Raw genomic sequence first — 26,729 nt, forward strand, 5'->3', positions numbered from 1 at the left:
TTCTCCAACAACATGGCTGAAAATATTATTTGCTGTAATAAACAGACGGTCTAGCCACGATGCAGTCTCAAAAGACGCAATAATATAGACACAGAAAGACGCAATAATATAGAAGCAATTGGGTATTTAACAAGAGGTTTAGGAACAATTAGATAACATAAACATGAACCCAAATCCAGGATAAGCCAGGGATTAGTTGTGGAAGACACAGGTACACACACACACACACACACACACACACACACTCAATCATTATGGTCACACTTACTTGCATGCATAGTAATAGTAGTAGTAGTAGTTGTCGTAGGGAGTCAGTATAGCTCATATCCCGTGGAAATGGTTTGTATTCAGTGTTTTTCAGTACGCCAGGAACTCTGGATGGATGGATTTGAATAAAATATTGATTCCTGATTCATGTGGCTGATGATCATCAGTCACCATGGGGAAGACAGGACTGGGCCATCATGTCCATTAGGCCAAAGTGTTCCAGGTGCAGACTAGCCATAGGCTACAATGTGTCATGGTCATCATCATTTATTATGGACGAACATAATAATTATGAGTTTGTGTGAGTGTGTGAGAAAGAGAGAGGGATGAGTGGTGGCTGCCTGTTCTGACTTGCATGGGACATGCAACGGGAGCTGCAGTTAAGAAGAGTAGGCATGCATTTACATTTATGGCATTTAGCAGACACCTTTATCCAAAGCGACGTACAACAAATCCATTTGTTTAAGTAAGTGAATCATCTATCCAACAGTCATCATAAGACAAAGTAATCAATGCTCACACCAGGGGCCATTGGCAGTCGTAATGCGAGTAGGCAATTCTTTTTTATAAATATTGCGTTAATCGACAGTCCTGTCCTCTCTCCCCCTCTCCCCCCTTTCATTCTGCATTCTCTCTCTCTCTCTCTCTCTCTCTCTCTCTCTCTCTCTCTCTCTCTCTCTCTCTCTAATTGGTATTATGTGAGGGTGTTTACCAGTGTATAGACATGAGGTGGAGGTAAACTGGTTATAGCACAGTCAGTCTTAACCTTGTGACATTCCTTTTTTGTTGCACAGACTCAAGAGCATTCTAGAAAGCTTGTTTTGTTCTCAGGTCCCTGGCTGACATTTGATTCAAAATCCACACAACCCTCCTTCGTGTGTGTGTGTGTGTGTGTGTGTGTGTGTGTGTGTGTGTGTGTGTGTGTGTGTGTGTGTGTGTGTGTGTGTGTGTGTGTGTGTGTGTGTGTGTGTGTGTGTGTGTGTGTGTAAGAGCAGGCTGGTAAGTGATATGGAGGAATGATAATGACTAATCTTTCTTTTCACCCTCTGAAGTTGGGCCCAACAGCATTACGATGAAGCTCTGGGTGGAAATACAATTTGTGTTGCGCCAGGCAAAACCATACTTAATCTAAGTAGTTGACATATGTATTTGTCCCAGCTTTGCTTTGTTGTGTGGGATCTAATCAGTCTTTCTATTTCCCTCTCTTTATTATTTCCTCTCTGAATCTTTCCATCTCTCCTTTTATGTGGTCCTCTTTCATGACTCCCACCTACGCCCTCTGGTAGTCTTTGTTGTTGGTCCCTCGTTGGCTTTGCATCTGCTGTTGCCTATGGACCATTTGTCGAGTGAAAACAATTGTAATGTCTTGATTCCCAGTGCATAAAAAGGGCTGTGTGTGTGTGTGGCTGTGTGTGTGTGGCTGTGTGTGTGTGGCTGTGTGTGTGTGGATGTGTGTGTGTGGCTGTGTGTGTGTGGCTGTGTGTGTGTGGCTGTGTGTGTGTGTGTGTGTGTGTGTGTGTGTGGCCATAGCCTAACTTCCTCACTGTGCCAACAGATTGATATGGCAGGAATGTGCTGAGTGGACCAACTGTAGCTGATCGGACAGGAGCTCTTCCCCTCATTCTCCTACCCCCCTCTCTCTCCTATCCCACCCTCTCTCTCTCTCCTATCTCTCCCTCTCTCTCTCTCTCTCTCCTATCCCCCTTCTCTCTCCTATCCCTCCCTCTCTCTCTCTCCTAACCCCCCCTCTCTCTCCTATCCCCCCTCTCTCTCCTATCCCCCCTCTTTCTCCTATCCCTCCCCCTCTCTCCTATCCCCCTCTCTCTCTCTCTTATCCCCCTCTCTTCTGCCCCCTCTCTCTTTCTCTCATATCCCTCTCTCTCTCTCTCCTATCCCTCATTCTCTCTCCTGCCCTTTTCTCTCTCCTGGCCCTCTCTCTCTCTCATTTCTATCCCTCTCTCTCTTCTATCCCTAGTTCTCTCTCTCTCTCTCTCTCTCCTCTCCTCTCCTCTCCCCACTCCTGGCCTGTGCTTTGTTAACACTGCAGACAAAAAAAAACACCCGCCCCCCCACCCCACACACGCGCGCACACACACACACACACACATGCACACACCCACACATACGCATCATCGTACATTTCGTTCTCTCCTCAACACAAAATGCACAACCAAACGCCACCCTAAAAGATCAACTTTTCTTTTCACCCCAAATTCTTTCAGCACTATTCAGCTTGAACTTCTGGCCAGGGAGTTTGTCTCTACTGTGTAAGGCCAAGCCTTTCTTGGCGGTGTCTTTGTTCAGGTCACTGTTGGTTTCCAATTGCTCACTCAACAGTCACTTTGATTTGATTGACTGTATCCCTTTAAGTCATTTGTATCCATGTGTAAATGTTGTTTGTGTTATTGGGGACAATGTTTCGGCCTGTATGTGATGATGATCGACACCTCTTGGTCATCCTCTCCAACTGCCTGCGTGGATGTTAAATGAGATTGAAGACAGCTGTTGTTGCTGCTTTCTTGAAGTTATTGTTTGTGATGAAGAAAGACTTGTTGTGTGTGTGTGTGTGTGTATGTGTGTGTTTGTGTGTGTGTTTTCACTGCTAGCCTCACACACTTGGTTCAACTAATCATCAGGGCCCTAAAGGGACACTTCACCAATTTGTAACCTCATATTCATCATCTCCAGTGCCATACCAGTGTCTACATTTCACATATGTGTGAACTGTGATTTTCTACGTTCGGTAGTCAAAAAAATATGAAGAAAAGTTCTCAAGGATAATTTATATGAGGTTGAACAATGGTGAAGTGTCCCTTTAATGAATTGTAAATCAGGTGTTGAGTTAAGATCTGTGCCAGTGTCAGTTGTATTGTTCATATACTGTTGGTTTAGAGTAGGAAAGGAAGGTAAGGATCTGATCTGAGAGCAGATGTAAAGGCCCCTGGAACAGAACACATGGTTCACAGTCTGACTGGATAGATAACAGCGGTTAACAGTTGTTGTGTTCCTGTTTAGTTTGTTATTTATGTAGGGATTTAACATTTGCTTAGAGTTAATGCTCTTCGCCTGCTGTTCTCCTGACAGACACAACACACACACAAGCATTCACACACACACACACACACACACACACACACACACATGCGCAAACCCAATTTCTCTGTGTGCCAACTATGTGTCAGTGTGGAAGCGGGAAGTGTTGACTCCTGCTCTCTGACATTCCTGTGTGAAAATAACCAGGATTCTGACAGGGGGAGGGAGAGGGAGGGAGAGAGATGCACACACCACACACCACTGCTTTTACAACACAGCACGATGCTCAGTGTCTGCGTATGATGATGATAAAACATGTCAACAATCATATTAAAAAAGTCCTGGTGTTGACAGTAGGCGTGTGTGTGTGTGTGTGTGTGTGTGTGTGTGTGTGTGTGTGTGTGTGTGTGTGTGTGTGTGTGTGTGTGTGTGTGTGTGTGTGTGTGTGTGTGTGTGTGTGTGTGTGTGTGTGTGTGTGTGTGTGTGTGTGAGAGAGAGAGAGAGAAGAACATGAGGAGGCATATTTCTAGAACTGTTTTGATTTGATTTGCTTTGCTTACAGGACATTGAGAAGTGCACATACAGAGTTAAAGATGGTGGCTGTGATTTGTGCAGTGGATTAGTGGTTAGTTTGTTGCTGTTGGACGGGGGTGTTGTGTAAGTTGTGATGTCCGTGGCGTATCTTGAGACAGAATAACAGGAACACTTCCACTTCCTGCAAGGGTCAGAGGTCGAGAGGAAGTTGTACTTGTGTCGGATCCCAAATTCCACCATGTTTATTTTCTCAAAGTTGGAATTGGGGAACTTATCTTGCCAGATGATATTGTGAAAGAGTAAAACAATGCTTTCCCTTCTTCCTCTATCCCTCCTCTCTTGTCTGTTCTGTCAATTCTGTTACTGGAGATAGCAGAGATCCGCTGACCCTGTCATTATCTCACTGTGTGTGTGTGGTGTGGTGTGTCAAGAAATATATCCTCTGCTACAAACTAACCTCTGTATAAGACACTGAAGAGAACTCTAGCTGTGGTGTGGTGCCCTTTCTCTTTCTTCATATTTGCTATCCGCCTTCTCCTTCACCTAACCCTAACCCTAACCCTTTTTACCAGTGCTCAACACAGACTCTGGAAGGAGAATCAGTCCAAATACCACTGGAGCTATACAAACATTAACTCTACTGGAATAATGCAGGCGATCAAAAACAGCCAAGTCCAGATAAGATAATATGAAGTCCCTGTAGGCTCGGGGGTTCAAGAGTGGAGAAGGAGGCTTTTGGGTTGAAATGTGTATGATCAGTGTGTGTATATATCTGATGAGGGAGCTTTCCGAAAGCTATTAGAATGTGTGTGTGTGTGTGTGCGCGCATATCTCTTTTTTCTCCCCTCATGCCCCACCCTTCACAGCTATGGCCACCGGGGACCTCTCCTAAACAAACCCAGCCTTATCTAAATGTTATCCTTGCACCGTGCAAAGTAAACAGAAGTAAGAGCACACTCCAAAGTTGAGTGCATGCTTGACCTGATGGAAGCAGGGTAGCCCAAAGAGACTGACTCTTCACTAATCAAGCAGTCACATAGCTTAGTTTATCCCTCAGTAGATACTAGTGAGGTGTATGTGTATCCTACTGTATGTGCAGGCATGCATGCATGTTTCCATAGAAGATGTGTTTTTGCTGTGGCTTTGCTTCTGGTTCAAAACCCAATGACCATTAGACTGGGTGATATTGTCCCCATTGCTTTTACCTTTCTCGTGTGCTCAGAGAAGTGATCACTTAGGAATGGAAATAAGGGAAGGAAACAAAAAAAGAAAGCCTTGTTTAGGCCTATATGGTCACAGCCTGACATGGCTGCCTGCCACACTATGTAGGACCGCATGGAACACACATACAGACTCGCGCACGCACGCACGAACGTCCTGACATCATGTCCAAGTTGGCCACTCAAAATGACATATCTAGAACTTGTTTTAGGTTTGTGAGGTCTTAAGGGTCAAGCAAGGTTACAACTCAGACAGACAGTGAGTGACTGACTGACTGTCTCCCTCCCTCCCTCCCTCCCTCCCCTCCCTCCCTCCCTCCAGGAAGAAAGCATTATTTCTTTAATAAGGTTTCTTGTGTGGGAGCACAAGACAAAGACATGCTTTCCTCTCAAATTCGATTGAAGCTCAGAGGCCCTGAAGCTTGTTGTGATCGGTTGCTACATGTTATAGAGCCTATCCACAATTATAGATATTGTCATATAATTTGTCATGATCATGATCTGTCAAATCTGTGCTACCCAGCAAAAAATCCAATGCCCCCCCCGTGCTACATTTGTTGTGCCGCTGGCTCTGTGATGCGCAATACAGTAGGCAGATTGCATTGGCTATGTGTTTGTTTAGGCGATGCGGTTCGGGGACAGTAGTTGTCATGTCATCATGCACAATTTTTAAATGCGCGTTTTAGAACGTGTTGGTTGAACTGCTTCAGCTCTGGCCCACCCCTGAACTGATTCCTGGCTTCGCTACTGTGTCGGAGCGGAGAGTCATAGTAGTAGTAGTAGTAGTAGTAGTAGTAGTAGAGGCAGGGGGACACACAAGGACAGCCACATGAAACCAGAAAAGCCCAAAATAATACACAATAGTGCACCGAACAAAGAGTGACACATGGGACAATAGACACAGCTCACACTCAACATTGAACAACTGGCCCTAAAAACGTACTCCATTATTGACCTTTTCAATTTGACCAATTCAGCATGAAAGTTGAGGAAAACAGGAAAACTATTTAAACTACTCAAAAGGTTATGTAGAGTGGAGAGAGTTCCTGACATCAGGGTCTAAGACTGAGCCATTGTCCACAGGCAGATTTAAGAGACAGCTTTATCTTCTCCTGGTGCCACTATGCCAGTGAGTCGCTAAGCCTTTGTCTCCGCTCTGAGTCACTCCTGAACCGAATTCTGTGTGGGGGTGAGAGGGGGGGAGTGAGAGAGGGAGGGAGAGGGAGAAAGGTTAGTGGGAAAGAGACCTCCAATTCCATGGATTGTTCCGTGAGAGTTTAGTTCGAGGGAATTTCTCATGATAGCATTGTGTATAAATACATATTCCTGTCAGTGTGTGTGTGTGTGTGTGTGTGTGTGTGTGTGTGTGTGTGTGTGTGTGTCTGTCTGTCTGTCAGTGGTCAGCTCCCATGTCATTGTCAGTGGTGCTCGAAGGTATAAGTTCAAGGCTGTTCTGTCCAGTGTCATATCTATAGTGATAGGAACTTCCTCCACAGGGAGTAACAGGGAATGTATGTATAGAGGTCAAGAAACTACACTGTACTATACTGATGATTGTGTGTGTGTGTGTGTGTGTGTGTGTGTGTGTGTGTGTGTGTGTGTGTGTGTGTGTGTGTGTGTGTGTGTGTGTGTGTGTGTGTGTGTGTGTGTGGAACAAGTGCTCATATACTTTGCATAGTGTACATGTACAGTCATGAGAAAAAATTAGGACACCCTATGAAAACCTTTGTCTTCTTCAACATATTCAAACATATGGACATTTGATATTCATTTGAACAATATTGAAAAATTGAGGTAATATAACTAAACAAATACAACTGAAACAAATTATTTAAAAAATTATTGGTAAAATGTAATTAATAGAAATGCAATCTTCTTGTGAGGAAAAAGTTAGGACACCCCTACATTTAGTTCCACTTAAAATGCCTAAAATTATAATAAAGAGCACCACATCAGGTGCAAATGATTAGAACATCGTTACAGAGGATTTTGGAGGAGCCTGTCCTATTTAAACCTCAGATATTTAGTTTGGTTTGCTCTTGATTGTTGAAGTGAGTTGCATCACCATGGCGAGATCAAAAGAGCTCTCTGAGGCCTTCAGAAGAAAAATTGTAGATGCATATGAGTCTGGGAAGGGATATAAAAAGATCTCCAAACTATTCGAAATTGGCCATTCCACTGTCCGGAAAATAATTTACAAGTGGAGAACATTTAAAACCACCACCAACATGGCCAGGTCAGGCCGCCCAAGCAAGTTCAGCCTAAGAGCTGACCGAAAGATGCTTAAAGAAGTCTCCAACAATCCCAGAATGTCATCACGAGACCTACAGGTATCTCTTGCCACAATTGATGTCAAAGTACATGCATCCACCATAAGAAAGAGACTGAACAAGTTTGCATTACATGGGAGGTGTGCAAGGAGGAAACCCCTGCTGTCAAAAAAAAACATCAGGGCAAGACTAAAGTTTGCCAGAGAACACCTAGAGAAAGACCAGAACTTCTGGAACAATGTGCTTTGGACAGATGAATCCAAAGTTGAACTATTTGGGCACAGTAAGAGTAGACATGTTTGGCGCAAAACCAAGACAGCATTTGAGAACAAGAACCTCATACCAACTGTGAAGCATGGGGGTGGAAATGTCATGGTTTGGGGCTGCTTTTCTGCAGCAGGGCCTGGTCAGCTCACCATCATAGAATCCACTATGAATTTTGTATTGTATCAGAGGGTGCTTGAGGAAAATGTGAGACCATCTGTTCGAAAGTTGAAGCTGAAGCAGATGTGGACCATGCAACATGACAATGACCCAAAACATTCCAGTAAATCTACCAAGGAATGACTCAAGAAAAATAAATTGAGAGTTCTGGAATGGTCAAGTCAAAGTCCGGATCTTAATCTTATTGAGATGCTGTGGATTGATTTGAAACTGGCTGTGCATGCAAGACACCCCTCGAACATCACACAGCTGAAAGAATTCTGCAAGGAGGAGTGGGAAAAACTTTCTCCCAATTGATGTCAGAGACCTGTAGACAGTTATAAGAAACGTCTAATTGAGGTTATTTCAGCCAAGGGGGGCAATACTAGCTATTAGGGCATAGGGTGTCCTAACTTTTTCCTCAGTAGGAATTGGCATTATTGTTAATTTTTCGTTAAATAAATGATTACAAAGTTACATTTTCATAGTTTTTTGTTCAATTACATCCCCTTTATCTATAGACATTGTTAGAAAGAAGATAACATATTGATATGTCCATATTTTTAAGAGAATAACTTAATATTTTGGGGGGTGTCCTAACTTTTTCTCATGACTGTATACGTCTGTCAGTGTCTTTTTAGCTGTTTCCTGAACTTCTCACCCTATGGGACTCCTGTCACAGTATTGACAGAACCAACAGCTTTCAGGATATCAACGTTCTAGTGAATGTTAGCAGAGGTGGTTCTCCCAACTAAATGCACTGTAATTAATGGCAGAACTACTGTCTCAATTTAATGTTTTCCTCTCCCTCCCCTTCTTTCTTGTTTTCTCTTTCTCTCTCTCTCTCTGTCTCTCTCCTTCCAGCGGCACTGCCCTCAATCATACTAACAGTGATGTTCAGTCCGTACCAGAGAGGAGTGTACTGTGATGACGAGAGTATCAGCTACCCTTACCAACGAGACACCATCTCCCATGGCGCCATGGCGGGAGTCACCATCTGCAGTTCCATACTCATCGTGAGTCTCACACCAGCACATGCAGAAGTTGAACTTCATTTGATTACATTCACATGGCAGAGGCTATTTGTCCTCTGAATCGCGTGACGGATACATTGATTAAAAGACGAAAAAACAATAACAAACAAAAAACGCTATGGTAACAATATTCAGGGATTAGGAGTTTGATTACAGTGTAGTTATGCATTCATTGTGATTACTGTCCTACTGTTTGTGTCATCACACATTGACTGTGTTGAATTGCATTACCTATGTTTTCAAGCTCAAATGAATACTAAAAAGGCACCACCTCATCCTATTTACCATTTGTTCTAGAAGATTACTCAGTTGCCTACTTTATGAGTCTACTGTATTTGCAAATCATTTGAATTGTGCATAATGTAAATATTATGTAGATTTGTAAGCACTATGCTTCAATGCGGACCTACCTACACTGCACTTACTGCCTGACTAACTCCCATTTATGCCACCTCATGTAAATTAGGGCCTGTTTAGTTTTTGCTTTTGCTGTGCCATTGTACGTCATGTACATGGAAGTGGAAGCATGTTTGTTCCGTTGTTTTGTTGATAAATAAAAGAAAATGAGGAATTCCCAAAAAGTGGAACCAGTGCTGTTTTATGATGTGTGTCTTCCCTCCACAGATAACATCAGGAGAGGCGTACCTGGTGCACACCAAGCGTCTCCACTCCAACTCCCAGTACAACCAGTACCTCTCAGCCCTCTACAAGGTGGTCGGGACCTTCCTGTTCGGAGGCGCTGTCAGCCAATCGCTGACAGACATGGCTAAGTTCACTATAGGTCGGCCCCGCCCTAACTTCCTGTCTGTCTGCGCTCCCACCGTCTGCTCCGGGTACATGGTGCAGATCAACTGCACAGGCAATCCTCATTACGTCACTGAGTCGAGGTGTGTCCGTCTATCTGTATATCTATCTATCTCTAGCTGTCCTCCTTTCCATCTCTCCACCTCACCTCTCTCCATCTCTTCATCTCTCCACCTCACCATTTCCCTTTCTCCCCACCTCTCTCTTTCTCCATCTTTCTATTGATAAGCAGTGTAGCAACGAAGGGTGAATTAACGTTTGTGTTTCCCCATGGTACAGGTTGTCGTTCTACTCAGGCCACTCCTCCTTCGGGATGTACTGCATGCTGTTCCTAGCGGTGGGTTTGTTGTTGTTGTTGTTGTTGTTGTTGTTGTTACTTCCTCAATTTGTACACCCTCCAGCTAACGAAGGACTAATGAATCTGTGTAGCACACGCACACATTCACATGTGAGATTATGAAGGTGTGTGTGTGTGTCTCTTTGCAGCTGTACGTGCATGCTCGTATGCAAGGGGAGTGGACGCGTCTCAGCAGGCCCACAATTCAGTTCTTCCTGATAGCGTTCGCTGTGTACGTTGGATACACACGAGTGTCTGACTACAAACACCACTGGAGCGACGTCCTGGTGGGATTACTGCAGGGGGCACTCATCGCCGTGCTGAATGTGAGTGTGTGGTGTGTGTGTGTGTGCGCATGTGTGTGTTGCATGGAAGTTAGTAGAGGTCTGCCACTAGGGGTAAATGTGTGGTTGGTCTCTACCATAGACTTGTATCCCTAAATGAACTGTGATTATATGGGGAGCTCCATGTAGTCTACTTTCTTCGCCTTCTGTGATTTGAGTGGGTGTAAATATTGTTGGTGATGCACTGCCACCTGCTGTGCTGGAGTGTTCACTTGTGTAGCCTCTGGTCAATCATGTATTAGTACCAGTAGAGAGGCATCATGCATCTGAAAGCCATTTACAATCTATAGATAAACCTATTGACGAAGAAAGCTGTTGATATAATTGGCTGATGCCTTCCCAGCTCGTAGGAAGTCTCACCCTAGTTGACTACATGGTGCCTCTCATGGTGTCACAAATGTAATGAATGGGAAAAGCGTTCTCTGGGGATATCATTTTGGAACCAGAACTGATCTCTTCTTCTCTCCTCTCCTCTCCACTTTTCACTTTTACCTCAGGTTCGCTACGTGTCCGACTTCTTTAAGCAGCGCCCCCCTAGCTGCTCGAGGCCAGACACAGCAGAGAACGAACATCTGGAGCGCAAATCCAGCCTGCAGCCCACTGAAACGCAACACAACAACCACTACAACTACTCTGCACCCGTATGAGTACACAACTACACAACAACAACCATTACCACTACAGCTACACAAGACAAAGTACAACTACACAATAACAACTAACTACTGTCTAGGACCTGTTTGAGACAACAAGACAAGACAACAACCACTGCAGTCACCCAGCTGCCAGGACTCCTACTTACTCCTACTTAAACTACTACACAACACAACAAGCATTACAGCTCCCAGGACTCCCAGGGTTGCCCAGAGACAGACTCTTCACTAATCAAGCAGTCACATAGCTTATCCCTCAGTAGATACTAGGTGTGTGTGTGTGTGTGTGTGTGTGTGTGTGTGTGTGTGTGTGTGTGTGTGTGTGTGTGTGTGTGTGTGTGTGTGTGTGTGTGTGTGTGTGTGTGTGTGTGTGTGTGTGTGTGTGTGTGTGTGTGTGTGTGTGTGTGTGTGTTCATGTTACAATGTTCATTTAAACTTGATTTTTTATTTTTTTCTGTAAACATTTTAAGGGACTTGAGATTGTAATGGATTGAGGTAAAGCGATGCCATTGTTTCAGCAGGTTGTTACGGAAGGGGCAGAGGAGAGTAAGAGAAGCAACACTACATTAGTTCCATTGATTTCAACACTGCCAACTATAGACACTGAAATATGATTTTGCTCGCTGTTCTTCATTGATGCAATGAGATGATCGACCAGGCTGTCCTCTCTGTATTGTTGTTTTGAGTTACATGCAGTCTTATGTGACCTACCTTTGTTGGTAGATTCTTTTTAGAGTCAGCATTTTTATGGTATACTATACGTTTTCCCTTTTTACATCTCTCTCTTTCTCCTTCACACATTCAACTAAGGTCTCTCTGCTCGACATTGCTATTCCCTAACCTTAGCATTTCCAGAACAGACACACATGTATATTGATGGACTGCATAACATAGTGTCGCCAATTATGATTGTTCTAACCCATTGTTTGTTTGTTTTTTACTGTATTTAAATGGTGTGACCTTTAAGAGTGTAACACCACTAGTTCACTGTAACATTACAGGTTGGTATTAGTCCAGGTGAACTGACTTATTGAGTTGTTTGTTACATCATGAATAGGATGTCACAAGGGTGAAGGTGAGAGAGAGTGATGGAGGACTAGCTTGACCTTTCCAAATGCTAACCTGTTAATTACACACACAAGCACACACTTCTAAACCTGGCTGAGGCTTTCTAAATGCCATGGTGTTACCTTGAAATGTCTCCCCCTGCTCTTTTTGCACAAGTCAACCTGGCATATGCATTTCTTGTAGGTCAACAGTGATACTTAATTAACGTTTAGGCAAAGTGAGATTTGTATGTTATCGTATATGTTTGCCTTCCATGTATGAAGGTTCTTAGTTACTCCATATAACTCCCTATATCCAAAGCCCTGTATGAGCTGTCAGATGTAATGGTCAGTCTTTGACAACGAAATGTGTTGTGTTGACTACAGAGACTATGGAGTCTCTCTCTGAGATGATTTTTGAGTGAACTCTTTCGATATACACTGTATGTATTTTATTATTGATTGTAGCCATAGTAATTGTCGTGCCTGCTTGTAACTGACACTGTACCCACAATGGATTATGTTTCCCCTCTGCTTGGAGAGGGATTCAAATGCCAAACAATCCGTTTTTTATTCCAGTGAGAAACCGAGACTGAGAAGGGTGGAAAGGGGTTGTGAGGATTATTCTGAGAAACAAAGCTACTGAAGAAACACACACACACAGACCCTCTCACCCTTACAGAAAGATGGTTCTCAAACCACTAGTCAACCCTAAGTGCCTATCTGGCCTAATCCATCACAGACTCAAGAGCCTATAAATCGACATACTTCCATGCACAATCTAAAGTCCTCAACCTAATGTTCTCATCCCAGGTGGCAGACACTAGTTCAAGATGACATCACCTAAGCTTTGGTTGTGTACATTACTCGTGTGATAGACATTGTAATAGCTTTTTTTCAATTGTTATTGTATTTTAAATGATATACATGTGAGTTGTTTTTGTAGTTTTCTGTATAAAGAAGAACTAACATGCTTCCTGTCAGTCTGAGTGGTATCTTTCTACAGAAAAGGTGTCTGTCTGTGTCTGTGCGTGAGATTCTGTGGTCTTCTGGTTTGGGAACAGTTCAGATGATTTTGTGAGTGTTTCCAACTGACACGCCATTTGACAGTAGTGAAACACATGCTGGCAGAGGCATGTCCAGACCTGTTGTGTGGGGTTGTGGGATACCTCTGTCTGTGCCAGAGGAATGGGCTGTTACACCACCATAGAACCTGTGCAAACTGCCATAATAGCTTACCATTACCTCAGGATTGCCTAATCTCTTGATTTATACTACCTCTGAAGAAGGTTCTTGGAAAAGGATTTAGTTGCTGCAATCCCATGATTTGTGTGTGTTTATTTTGCTAGGCTAAGTGCTAACATTGGACATTAGTATCCATGCTACTAGGGTTGGGAAGGTTACTTTAAACAAGTAGTCCCTTATAGATTACCTGTTGTGAGTGTAATGTAATCCTGTATGTAATGTACTCAATAGCAGTACAGTTCAATTACTTTTGGACTACTTTCCCATACAAAACAGCATCAAAATATGATAAACTTTCCAAATTTTCCAGTTAATGATGTTTATTTTCAACATCCATTTTTTTATTATTCATAAATGCTTAGACTACATAGACCTCTTACCACTGTGTAGTCACATGAAATAATGCATTAGGAAGTAAACTGTAAAATGCCACAGGCCAAATGTCCACAAGCCAAAGTGTTTGAAACCTAAGGTCTAAGGTAACTTGTATATTTCAAAAGAAACTGTAATCTGATTATTTATTTTTTTGTATTAAGAGTAAGAGATTACAGTTCAATTGTTTGTTTGTTATCAGATTATAGTAATGGGATTACATGTAGTGTAATCAGTCACTCCCCACTACCCTGATGCTAAATTGGACATGAGGGACATTTTCCTTGAATCCTCACATCCTCTCTCCTTGCTCCCTTCTCAAAATGCATTGGAGAAGGTCTGAGGTCCTCGTAAACCTCGATTGGGTTTTAAGGAGGAGACAAGGAGAAGACACAAGGAATTAAGGAAGGAGTTGTGTTTTAGCCATAGTTATAGCGCTAGAGAAGGCACTTGCTATCGTTCCTATTCTTTGCATTTGTGACAGCATGATGGGCACCATGTAGTCAACTAGAGTGGGGCTATATTTTAATGGCATAAAAAAAAAACTGTTTTAGCGCAGTCGCAGGTGGTGCAAAGTGGTGTGTCCGAAATATTATTGCTATTTTCAAGCGCAACTGATGGCACTTGCTGATGGCAACCTGCTCATTGTCATGAACACGCATCTATTGTGTTTGCTAGCTGTGTTGATACTATGCAAACGACCACTCCAGCTCAGCAGGTGGCAGTGAATCACTAACATTGGATTTACACCCACTCAAAACACAGAAGATGAAGAAAGTTGATGACATGGCGCTCCCCATATAATCCCAGTTCATTTAGGGGAGTGCACACTCTAATGTTAACACCTCTATGGTTTTAGCCAGTACTTCCTACACTACCCAAGGGTGATTGACTGGCCTCTGATGGTTTAGTTCCGTGTCATACCACCAAACAGACCTGGGTTAAAAAAGTATTTGAAATCATTTCAAATGTGCTTGATTGAGTTTGCCTGGCACAATAGCATAGTCTAAAAAACGCAAACCCCACCCACCTGGCACTCGAGGCAGGCCCAAGCAAACGGAAAAAGATTAAAATACTATTTTGACCAGGTTTACTTCCTAATGGATTGCTCACTCTCAATCAGTCATTAATCAAACTTTATTTATATGGCACATAACACACCCTCTCTCATACAGTACACACAAAGACAACAAATAAACAACACAGGAGTCTCCATTGAGTCTTTTATTTGTAAGGCACCAGAGACACTTCCTTACTGCTGAATGGTTCATTCATTTAGAGTAAATGTTTGTTTTTACATTAGATTTAGTCCCCCCCCCACACACACACTTTTTAATGAAGCTATAGTAATTGTTTTTTCATAACACAACATACATTTTCGCCAAGTACACACTTTTGAAGTCTTACATACAACAACAAAATAAAGAGTTTTAAAAATGACATTTACAAAGCTCAAAAAGGCTGCAATGTTTCCTTATTGTCAAGAGGAGAGGGTGGAGAGGAGAGTAAAGGAGTACAAGGGAGGGGGGGGGGGGGGGGGGGGTATTCGATCGTGCCTCTCTGTCCATAGCAAGTAACGCACACACTACACCAAGTCTTCCATGACACACACTTACATACACATTATAAGCAGCTTTGAAACATACAAAAATGCTTAAAAAATTATATGCATATTGATATATTTATATATGTATATAAATTGGCCCTTCGCAAACAAAAAACAAACGCACATACCATTCATATGTCTGAGTTTTGCGCTGCACCTTTTATTTGTAATTTGTCCTGCTTGCCTAGGTGGTTTCCTATAGAGATAGAGGCCTCCGCATAAGGGTGCATCTCAAAGTGTCCTTGATCTGAACTAACATCAGGACAGGACAGGTCAAAGCTAATTCCTGGTAGGCATCCACCATATTGCTTTCACCTATTGAACGCTTTCAAATTAGTGCAGCTGAAGGAGAGGAAACAAAGAGTGGAAACCACTGTGTATGGTTCAGATGTAGCCTGTGGGAGGAATCCTAACTCGAAATCCAGGCGCATAACTCGACATTCGCGTAAATCTTGCATTGATGTCAACAGCCAAAATGTGCGTGACGACTCGAGTTATGCGCCTGGATCTCAAGTTAGGATTCCACCCTAAGTGCTTTAAACAGGGGGATACAGATAGAGGGTAGAAAGTGAATCATACTACTTAACATGACAGACCATACAGCCCACAATAAGGCCTGAAGAGGACTGAACCCAACGTGTTAACATGGCCAATTAGATTCATGGTAAGCAAGTACACAGACATGTCCACACGCACACGCGACAGGTAGCTTTGTATCGTTGAATCACCGAGATGCTCACTTGATTCTCACCGTCTGAGCATGCTAGAAGGACCGAAGCAGAGAGGAATAACAAAACTGATTTGGTTTCTGTGGTGCATTACTGCCCTCTACTGCCCTGAAAGAGGACTGCACATTCTCTCTCCACTAACAGAAAGAGAACCTGATGCTTTGACCTATGGTAAGATGGGCACTTTACATTAACACAAGAGTAGTATCACACGGCATTCATGCCATCGCGGAATCTCCGAACTTCGAGTTAAAAGTTCACAAACGTTATTTGTGTAGAGCTTCCTAATGGTTGCTTCTGATACTGTACTCAAGGTGGAAACTCGTGTCTCCAGTTTCCAAGTCGGAAAATGTTCCAGTTTCCTAGTGTCGAGTGCACTGTGAACACAGCATAAGTCAAAGCTAAGTGCTACACTAACCAATAGAATGCCATATGCTAGTATAGTCCCCGTGCCTTTCCATCAATAGGGTCTGCTGAATCAGCATATGCCTTAGGTGAGGTTTAGGTCCCATTTAAGTTTGTCTTGGTCAGTTATAGAGAGGACACAGGTGAGGTCTGGGAGAGAGGAGGGGACAATACAAAAGGTGCTTAAAAAAAAAAAGGAAAAGAAAAGAACACACATACGCACGCACACACACACGTCCGTCAAGACAAGCCCCTTTAAGACAGTGTAAGGAGGATACCATCTCTTTGAGAGTTCCATTTGGCTCCCAGTTCAAATATGTATGATGTCACTGTCCTATCCTCGTCTTACTCCTCTTCATTCCATTCTAATGGGGGGGGGGGGGGTCACAGGGGGCAGGGGTGACTCTTAGCCACCAATCAACAAAGAGATACAGGAAAGGGGGTGGGGTTAGGGTTAGAGGACAGGAGAAGGAAGAGGGGAAGGACAAAAGGAGAGGCGGGACAACAAAATTGAGAACAGACAAATTTGATAATAACCAAAGATATACAAAAAAAAAAAAAAAAAAAAAAAAAAGCAGTGGAGAGGAGTGGAGGAGTGTGGATCAGGAGAGAGGACTGTGTTACTGTCAGGAGCAGAGCCAACTTACACTCACCCTCGAGTCTCAACCCTCTCTTCCTAAACTCACTCCATCTCCCCCCCCTCCCCCTCAACTTTCACCCCCTCTTCCTTCATCCTAAACTCTCAACCCCATCTCTCTCTCTCACCACCCTGTTACCCCCTCCCTCCCCTCTGGCGGAAATGTCTGGAAGTAAGTCAGACTTGTGGCTGTCCTCATCTCACTGGTCCCTCTTCGCTCTCTATCAACCCTCCTCTCACCCCTCACCCCCCACCCCCACTCCATCTCTCTCCCCCACACTGCAGGTGCGTCGGGGCGGGAGGTTGTGTGGTTTGGTGTGGTGTTAGTCCGACTTGTCCCCGTCCTCTTCTCTCTGCTGCTGCTCCCTCTCGGCTGCGTCCCGGTTGGCCTTGTCCTCCTTGGCCAGTTGGGCCTGGGCATGGGCGTGGGAGTGGGAGTGGGAGGCCAGGATGGAGGACAGGGAGAGCAGACCTTGGCTGGAGGTGACGGCAGGCATGTTGGAGGGGTTCATGCCCATGGGGAGGTTGGTCATGGGCAGGGCCAGGCCCTGGAGCTGGGACAGCTGGTGCACCTGGAGCTGCTGCTAAACACACACACCCACAGTTACAGACACATACCAGTTACAGAGACATACCAGTTACACACACACACACACACACACACACACATAAATATACTGTATATGGATGTACACGTTAGTCGACGCATTGGTTCATTTAAAGACCAACGGATACAAAAACATATCCTAGAGCAGCTATGAAAGACATATAGGTGACGCATGGTTGTGCGCACGCACGCACGTATCCTACCCGTATAATGGAGTTCATCTCAGGGGGGGTGACTTGCTTGGCTCTGTCTATGGCCCCTAGGACCTGCTGCTGGTGCTGCAGACACAGACAAACAAAGATGAATATTAACAGTGTACATTAGCGCTGGTCTAGTACATCAGCATTACGTTTCTAAAGTAGTCCCACGGACTGAGAAACACAGTGTTACTATCTGGGTGTCAAAGTATCTGCTGAGGGAGTAGAGTGTCATACCTCTTGTGAAAGGTAGGGGAGCACCTGAGCACAGATCCCGTTTAGTCTTTTTACTATCTCAGCCTGCAGAGGAAGAGGCCAGACAATCAGAATACAACAGAGCTTTACCGTATAAGACAGTAGAGGAGAGAAGAAAAGGGTGGACATACCTGCTTGTGCATTTCAATGTTGAGCCCGTAGGACATCTCATAGTACTGTATAAAAGGACAAACACGGAGAGAGCGAGAGAGAGAGAATTAGATGTTTATGATTGCAGATGCTAAAACGTACAATTCAGACTTGTTTCCATTTTGATAAAAGGACATGGCGACCACGGTGTAGTTATGGCCCGTGTTGCTAACACTACTCCTGTCCTGTCAGATCAGTGAGCGCTGAAGGGGATATACACATACGAGAAAGGGGTGAGGGATGGAAAATAAGAGTTGGGCCCCTTCTGACAGAAGTGATGTCACTCACCATGATGTAATGACGCTGCATCTCTGACTTCTCACTGGCCAATTTGTCACATTCCATCTTCAGGCTGATTGGACAAGAGGCAGACCTCTCTTTTAGTTTCAGTTTGTGCATCCATGTGTTTGTGTGTGTGTAAGTAAGTGTGTGTGTGTGTGCATTGAGTGTTGTATTTGAAAGTGATCGTGCATTACCTGTGGTATTGTGCTTGGAGGAACTGGAACTCATCCTTGATGCGATCGCAGGAGTCTGAGGTGGTGAACTTGAGAGGTTGAGTGGACTGGTTGGAAGCCTATGACACAAAACAACACAAAAACATTCAACCCAGAGAGAGAATCTCCCCACATGTATTTTCCTATTCTTTTCGCAGCCTGGTATCATGTAGGTTAACTCACAAGCACAGTAAGTGACACTCAAAGAACATACATACCTGCAATTTACTGTCTATTTAGGGATGTGCACTGTAATTTAGCGCAAACTAACGTGTTATGGTGCAATGCATCTGACTGTTTTAAATGTCAATGTGTCATCATTATTGCATCTGTCCCTACTCAAATAAACACTAAATAAATAAATACAGTGTCATAGTGACGAAGCTAAATTAACATGACAGTCAACAAAAGACCGTAATGTATAGAAAGACCATCATTCCACACAAGGTAAACAACACATCTAACATTCAAACCACATGCTCCAATCTACTCTAATATGCTGAATCAGCAAGTGTCTGCTCTGGGTGTGCAAGCTTTCGTGCATTAATTCACATGACGCAACCCAACATCAAAGTCTTGATAATGTGGAGACCACCAGGCATGTTCGAGCTGGTCTAGAACAAAAGTAAGTCTCACTTTTCACCACGTAGCTCTCCAGGACCAGAATTGGTGCACAGGGAGGAGGAGGAACTGTCATGTCAATCCCCCCCCCAATCCCCCCTCCCCTGAATTTGTTGAACAAAGCGGATAAGACCCTCAAGGGCCACCAGTGTGTATGTGTGTGTGTCACAGAGGGGGAGGGTTTGTTTGTTTAGTAACAGAGGGTTGACCTCTGGGATTAGCCCTTTCTTGGTTGGGGGGTGGGGACTATGGGGCTGTAATTAAGCGGGGGGGGGGGGGGTATAGTGAGGCTGTATGTGTGTAGGGAATAGTGGTAAAGCCAGGGGGCTTGAGTAACAATGCCCCCCCCATTCCAGTCCTCCTCTGCTACTCTCAGGGGGAAGTCCATAATCTGGAACAATCGCAGCAGTCACCTCATTAACTGGCCGACAACACCTCACTGGCAACACCTCATTGTCTGTCACTGCCCGGACAGCCACCAACTGATCAGTTAGGAGCACTGGTGGTGGTTGGTGTGATCCATTGGTTGGGTTTTATTTCAAGTGGTGTAAGGTGTAAGGGCAGGAGGGCACAGACGGGATTAGAGAGACTAGAAAGAGGACGCATGAAGTCTAGTGCTTTGGTCCTGCAAGTCAGCACACAGACAGACACATAGACAGAGACACAGACAGACATACACTCTGGCTTTTGTATAGCAAAATGGTCCATGAACTGTGCTTTAATGGCGACATCTGCCTTTTGACAACAATTTCAATACATGATTGATCCCACGGGTCTCCAGTCGTTGTAATCAAGACCTAGAATTTGTAATCTTTGATTTAGGATGCAGTTAAGGATTCAATGATTAACGTTAATCCTGGATTGAAGCCAAATTGAGCGTTTTGCGGGTAAACTGTCCTTTATAATTACTCCTGAGACACATGATTTGGGGATAAGCACAGCAAGTTAGTGTGAAGTGTGAACTAAATATGGGACAAAGAAGTTGCCATTAGCAAAGACAAACATTCAATTGTCAAAGGTGTTTTGAGCAATTCTTTCAATTGGAATATCATGACACAGCTATGTTGTGTGACAAATCAGGGCTAGCTACTCGCCTGGATTGAATGTAAACAATTAGGCTAGCCTAACGTTGGCTAAATCAATGGCGAGGGGGCGCATGGCACAAACATCACATAATAAACATAATAAAGCCATCGTCATTATCTAAACACCGACTTTCGAGAAAGCAAACCGAGGAGTATATAATACTACTACTAATAAAAGACCGATTGAAGCTATGAATGCTAGGTTATCTAGCTACTGCTAGCTACTGTTTTCATCGACAACCCAGTTGTCAACTTTGAATCACTCTGTTCACTTAGCTTTAGCTAGTTAGCACCTTCTCATCGATTGGTGTAGCTAAGACCGTACTCTGATTTTTTTTAAATGCTGACAAGATCCAGCTTTCTACTAGCTAGCTAGCTACTTACCGAGTGTCTTGATTGTGGAAACATCATGTCAATGGATTTTACGATGCGTTCCTTGTTCTGTACGACCGAAAATCAGACTCCTATGTTTTCGGCCGGCCCTACCAGTCCTGTTTTATATAAATAAAAACCCAACGAACACCTCTCTATCCGCTTTGATTGTTTTGTTCGCAGGTTTGATTTAGCTTGAAAGCTAAGCTAGCAAGCTAGCTAGTTTCTTTCTTTGACAGTGTTCTCTGTATCCCACTGATTGAACGCTAGCTATAGCTAAAGGATAGCTAGCCAGCTAACTAGCTGAAGCTACAGTTACAAGTAGATCGTTCCCACTAACTAGCTATCTTGCCAAAAAAGTAGACTACTGTAGAATGTTATCAAGGGCCATCGCGTGGAAGAATTCCCTTTTTTCTTGACGGCGTCTTCTCTTCAACACAAGCAAGCAGTTCTCACATCAGCTAGATAGCATCCCTTTCCCTATCCCTGCACTACAAAATGTACGAGGCATCGAGGAACTGGCGCCCCATGTGATGTGGGATTGAGGTGGCGCACTGAAGGCCCATTTTAGATGTCAAATGTATAAAATTACAGTTTGCGGAAGTGTTGCTGCTGTGTGCCCCCGGTGGAAGGTGTGCAGAACTGTCTACTGTGGTTCATCCCCTTTGTCCAAGCCAAACCCTGCTCACGCACGGTGTGTGTAACACTTACAATACAAAAATCCCTTTGTAAACTGGTTCAAATTAGGAATAATTCTAAACTACATCAAAGACACTGATCTACAGAATCCATGGCCTTGTTTGTCCTGACAGGTCCAATTATATTTGCAACAGTGCAGTTAAACACATCAACATCAGTTGTCCATGTTGGTTTCTTTTTTATCATGCAGAAAAAACCCTCTCACTAATGCCGTCTGCTGCAAATGGCATTTAGAACACTGCATGTCTGTTATGGTAATGATGACGGCTTCCTTACAATTCTGAAAGATCCATGACAATTTCAATAACACAAGAATGCCCTTCTCACTATAGATTGAAACCCTTGTGTATCAGACCATTCTAAATACCCAGACTAGACTTGTACTCATGAACAGCTGATACTGAAGACAGGAGCCTTGCATATACTTTAAGTGATTATATGAGAAACAAAACCAATAAACACTATCATGAACCATAGTTAACATTCAAGCACATTGATGTAAAGAATGAGTGACAAAAGGTCTGTATTATATGTTTAATGTTTGTCCTCAATGACTACATTAAGTGAGGGAGACTAAATATGAACCACACACACACCATCAGCAAGTATAGGAACAAATTTATTTCAATTTAAAACAGATACCTTGTCATTATGTTTCTCTCTTAGAAGGCGGCGATGATCATAAGTCATGTTCATGTTTGAATGAGGATCAGGCAACAGTGGTTGAAACAAATACATGAAACACATTAAAAAAAAACAAAGAAATATGGCAAGTAATGTAAATCAATAATCGATAATAACCAACCGATTCAACCCTTTTATCAAAGGCTCTGCATCAGCGAATACATCCGAGCCCTCACCTCCAACACAAAATAAACAACACATGCAATTATAATTACAATTTCTTAAAAAACAGCAGGTTATCTTTTAATCTTCTTCAATCTTAAATACAGAATAAAGTCCTTTTTTGTGTACTTATCTTCTCTATCTTTTGTTTAGTCTCTGGTGTGTTTTAAAAAGGGGGCCGTCTCAGGAGGCGGTCCTCTGATGATGACCACAGCGTTGGCACTTAGAGAGAGCCTGGCTCTAGAGAGAGTGGGGTTGGCACACTCAGTATAATACATCATTTACATTTGGTTTACATAAAAAATAAAGAGAAAAAAAAACAGCATTTTATACACCACTAAACATTTAACCGTCAGGTTTCATTAGATTAGAAAAAAAAAAAGAAAGAAAAAAAAATCAAGTGGTCCTAAATACAATAGTGTTCCGATAATGTATTCTTATCATACAAAGAAAGAGGAAGAACAAGAGAGCGAAAAAAAAAGAGGAAAGAAGCTTTAAGTTCTCAATATGCACCAACTCTATGTTAATCTCCAAACAAAAGTGTGATGCCATTTATAATGCAGACACCTCTGAGTAACAACCAATGAGCTCAGAGGAACTGATAAGTCACATGACCACAGTCATCAAATAGCCAGAGAACAAAATTTCAATAATGACCCCGGAGCCATGTCCTAACAATCTTCATCTGTCTCCCTTCCTTCATAGACACAAATGAAAAAAAGAAACGTACAAATGAATGCAATATGGTGAAGACCACGTCCTTTCACCGACCACTGGTCAAGGTGGAAAGGAGACAAGGAAGCCACTGAAGAGTATCAGGACACGGGGCAGTTTAACACAAGATGTTCTAGTAGTCTCTCAATACCCCAAACTTAGTGTTATTTAACCAGGCAGTCAATTGAGAGCCAATTCCCCTTTACAACAGAGACTTGTCCAAGAGGCCCAACATTGTGAGATGTTAAACGACTTAAAAAAAAAAAAAAAAAAAGTTTAAAAAAAAAGGGGAAAAAAAGAACCTATTCATTGTGCAATAGAGGACAGTGCCAAACCACTGAAGCCAAACTCTCCCTGGTTAGCCAGGCTGCGTACTGCGGTGGCCTAAACATACCATGTTACTCTCACTGACCAGAGATGGTTAAGCTAAAGCTACACTATGGAAAGGCCTGGAGGACAGATCCACCAACTGTAAGAGAGGTGGCTTACTCAAATCAACCCCTACCCTCTATACTTTTTGAAGGCCTCTTGTAGATCTGAAAGGATTGGACAGGTGTAAGCAGTATGGTCATAGTCTCGCCCCCCCCCCCCCCCCCCCCAAGCTCTCTGGTAGGCCAAATGGAGCTTCCACTACATTTCTGCTTACACCTATCCAGTGCTTTATAGAACATCACCATACTCAACCCTCACCCTCCCTCAGTTCTCTCCATCCTGTGGCCCCTTAAGTAGGAGAATCCAATGAGTCCACTTAAAACAGTGTTCAAACTGGCACTAAAATAGTGCATTACACATCTGCTCAGCAAATACCCTCTCAGATGTCGGACAACTCTACAATCAAGACTGTTTTCAAGTGTGCACGCCATTGGCAGGGCAGACATCTCAGATATGTCCATCTTTCAACACGGTTCAGTGCCAAACAAAACCGATTTAGTGTTCTTTACGAAGATGATTGGGACTCAAATCAAGTCTTAAAATACTTTCATGGGGGAGAGCAAGTGCCTCCCGAGTTCTTCCGTTTGGTGTGTGTCACCATAAAAAAAAGAAAAAGTGGTACTCAAAACACATGGTTAATCTTCAGATGGCTTTGAGTATGAAAACAGCGGGACAGGAAAATACCGCAGTATATGAAGTACTGAAGAGAATACTGGAGTATCCATACTTGGACATCATCCTCTAATACTGACAGTCATTCAGGTGTTTTTCAACCATGCTTCTCCAACTCGCCCATATACGTCCTGAACCCCAACACTCACGTCATGTTCAGTAAAAAAAAATATGGTAGTAAAGCTTTGTTGGCTACTAGCCCACTCTCTAATACTTGGAATTATAAAAACCCGGCCTTGATAACCTACTCTACTGTTGTAGTGTTTTCTATGACAACAATGTACAAAATATTCTCTCAACAAGAACATAGACCAAACCCCTCATGATAACACACACCAAACTGGGACAAAAGGGGGAACAATGGTGGCCTGGGGTTTGTGTGATTCAGCCAGTAAAATAAACGGACAAAAAAAGAAACTTATCCAAGTGTTGGTCGCCTCTGTACATCTTAACAACGTATGCATTTCACAATCAGTCTATGATTTTTTTTCTTCTTCACAGCAACTAAAGTAAAAGTAATCTCCATTTATGAACAACCATGAACAAATGACTTGGTTCACTGTAGCCATATATAGTCAACTCCCCGAGTCCGTCTGATGCACTGTGATAGCCCTTAATGAGAATGAAGAAAAAGTCGCCTGTAGAAAAGGTAAAGCTTCAATGACCCAAAAGAATATCTGCACATCACTGGCACTATTAAAGCAAGCCTCAGAACTGGAAATAAAACAACACAAAGCACAACAGAACTGTGTTAAATTACAAAATAGCAAGCATGGACCGCATAGGTCTTCAATCACTGATAAAAATCCACCTACGTTCATATTGTACATTTCCTATGTATGCATTACAGCGCTGCTTCTAAAAAACCAAGAAGGAAATACGAGTTTTAATCATCAAACAAAACAAATGACTTATGTGAGGGCTGCTAAAGAAACCATACAGTTTAACATGAAGATATAATGGCAAGTACATCTGGAAATGTCTTAAGAGAAAAAGAAAGCAGAGATTTAGTCCATACTATACCAGACATTTGTTTTTACAGCAGTTTAGACTCAAGTCTGCCCCTCCCCCCCAAAGAGAAAGGAGCACTTCAACATGACAGAAACAAAAGCAGTCAAATTATCAACACCTTCAAACCTGGTCCATAAATTAGATAAATAAAAAAAAAAATCTTTAATTACTCTTTTTAAAATTATTTCTTTTGTCACCATATTGTGAAGAATCTAATCTGCTCTAGTGTTAGTACTGAGGTGCTGTAGTGTAGTGTGGAGATTCTAGAGGCTTCTAGAAGTTTCGAGGTGGTTAGAAGAACCTTGGTATTTTCAGACTATTGCTCCTCACCTCTCATATCCACAACACCTCTCAGTACAGCTCGCTGTGTATTCCTCTATTAATCAAGTGAACAAAAACCAGAATCACAGTATCAATACTATCATAAATTCATAGGAAAAACAAAAACAGTACACTATCGAAAGAAGTGGATTTTTCTTCTTTTTTTTGTTGTTGTTGTTGTTGTTGCCAAAGATGGTGTACCACAGAGCTTTTGTACAAGAGCGTTTCTGTGTATATGTATTTACAAACATAAATATACACAAACAAGAACTTTTGCAGACTTCAGAGTGCGCATGTCCATCCATCTGTGAGAGAGAGGTCACGTTTTCACCCCGCTCTCACCACTCACCGGTGATCTTTCATAAACAAACAAAGTGACTATACAGTAAAAAAGTAAACAGAAACACGTCTTGTGTTTGTGATAATGGATGTCACCATGTCACTCTCAGGGCATGCGTCCAATCAAAGATGTCACCCGCATGTTGACGCACACTAATGACATCATGCACAAAATGGCCCTCTTCCCCTCGGTGACTGCCCACTCAGAACGTAGCATGTGTCAAATTGTAAGTAAGGTCGTCTAATTCTTAACGTAGTGTGTGTCAATGGGACCTGGTGCTGTGAATCTCAAACGGAAGGTTACAGACAGCCTCTGTCAATCCACACAGAAAACCTCTGGAGGAGGGAAGCAATGTGATCAACTAAAACATGAAAACCAACCACAAAAAAAAAATCTATAAAGGATACCTACTGAATATCAAGTAAGTTTCTGGTAACTTCTTTTTTTTCTTCTTTTTTTTTTAATGTTTTATGTTTCCGTTTTGCACATTTTTTAAATAGAGTTTTCGTATTTTCGCAATCCTTTGTTGCCGACTTCCAAATTGCTGTTATTTGTCGGGTAGAAGTAGCCGTAGCAACAAGTTACTATTATTAAAAACATTTAAAAAAATCTCAGCAATATACAGAGATTTCATCGATTAGCTTTTTTTCTCTCCCTCTCGTGCTTTTTGTCTTAGTGTGTTTACATATGCATTTCCTTTATATATATATACTTCTATTTAGTTTTTGCGATTGCGTCACTCACACTGGAGGTTACATTCATCAATGCGAGGCGGAGACAGAATCCTTTGACCCTCCCATTCACTTCCTGTGCGTTAACATCGAATCCTGTCTGGGGGGGGGGGGGGTTCCTTAGTGAACTTCGGTAGACCCTCGGTGTCTCGTCACCCCTCCCTTTTGATGGTTTTGGGTGCTGCCACATTCTCCTGTCAGAGCCCAGTGAGGAGACGGACCTC

The 26,729-nt window shown here is 42.9% G+C and overlaps 2 protein-coding genes across 3 annotated transcripts in view; one reads left to right on the forward strand and one right to left on the reverse strand.

The window, feature by feature from the left end:
• LOC310814028 (phospholipid phosphatase 2-like) overlaps positions 1-12,938 on the forward strand; it is a 13,348-nt gene extending 410 nt beyond the window's left edge. Inside the window, exons 2-6 of the mRNA XM_083683250.1 lie at positions 8,612-8,763; positions 9,406-9,668; positions 9,865-9,922; positions 10,072-10,248; positions 10,764-12,938. Coding sequence (XP_083539376.1) covers positions 8,612-8,763; positions 9,406-9,668; positions 9,865-9,922; positions 10,072-10,248; positions 10,764-10,913 — 800 coding nt within the window. The 3' untranslated portion in view covers positions 10,914-12,938. The remainder of the gene's footprint in view (positions 1-8,611; positions 8,764-9,405; positions 9,669-9,864; positions 9,923-10,071; positions 10,249-10,763) is intronic.
• Positions 12,939-14,734: 1,796 nt separating this feature from the next.
• LOC310814400 (TLE family member 5-like) lies at positions 14,735-21,269 on the reverse strand. Of its 2 annotated transcripts, none has more exons than XM_083683796.1 (7): positions 20,752-21,269; positions 18,644-18,741; positions 18,456-18,519; positions 18,149-18,193; positions 18,000-18,062; positions 17,769-17,843; positions 14,735-17,542 (listed from the first exon to the last, which is right to left on the reverse strand). In XM_083683796.1, the coding sequence occupies exons 1-7, from the start codon at positions 20,776-20,778 to the stop codon at positions 17,282-17,284; spliced, it is 633 nt and encodes a 210-aa protein (XP_083539922.1). In that variant the 5' UTR covers positions 20,779-21,269; the 3' UTR covers positions 14,735-17,281. The 2 variants fall into 2 exon arrangements, with proteins under 2 accessions (XP_083539922.1, XP_083539923.1); XM_083683797.1 differs by having other exon boundaries at positions 14,736-17,539.
• Between the last annotated feature and the right edge of the window lie 5,460 nt (positions 21,270-26,729).

Source organism: Argentina silus, assembly GCF_951799395.1.
Source record: "Argentina silus genome assembly, chromosome: 13".
Lineage (NCBI taxonomy): Eukaryota > Metazoa > Chordata > Actinopteri > Argentiniformes > Argentinidae > Argentina > Argentina silus.

Coding starts and splice junctions, on each gene's coding strand:
- LOC310814400 (XM_083683796.1), bottom strand. CDS start 20,778: ATGATGTTTCCACAATCAAGACACTCG. Junction 18,520..18,643: donor CTCCAAGCACAATACCACAG/GTAATGCACGAT, acceptor TTGTCCAATCAG/CCTGAAGATGGAATGTGACA. Junction 17,844..17,999: donor TCCCCTACCTTTCACAAGAG/GTATGACACTCT, acceptor CTGTGTCTGCAG/CACCAGCAGCAGGTCCTAGG.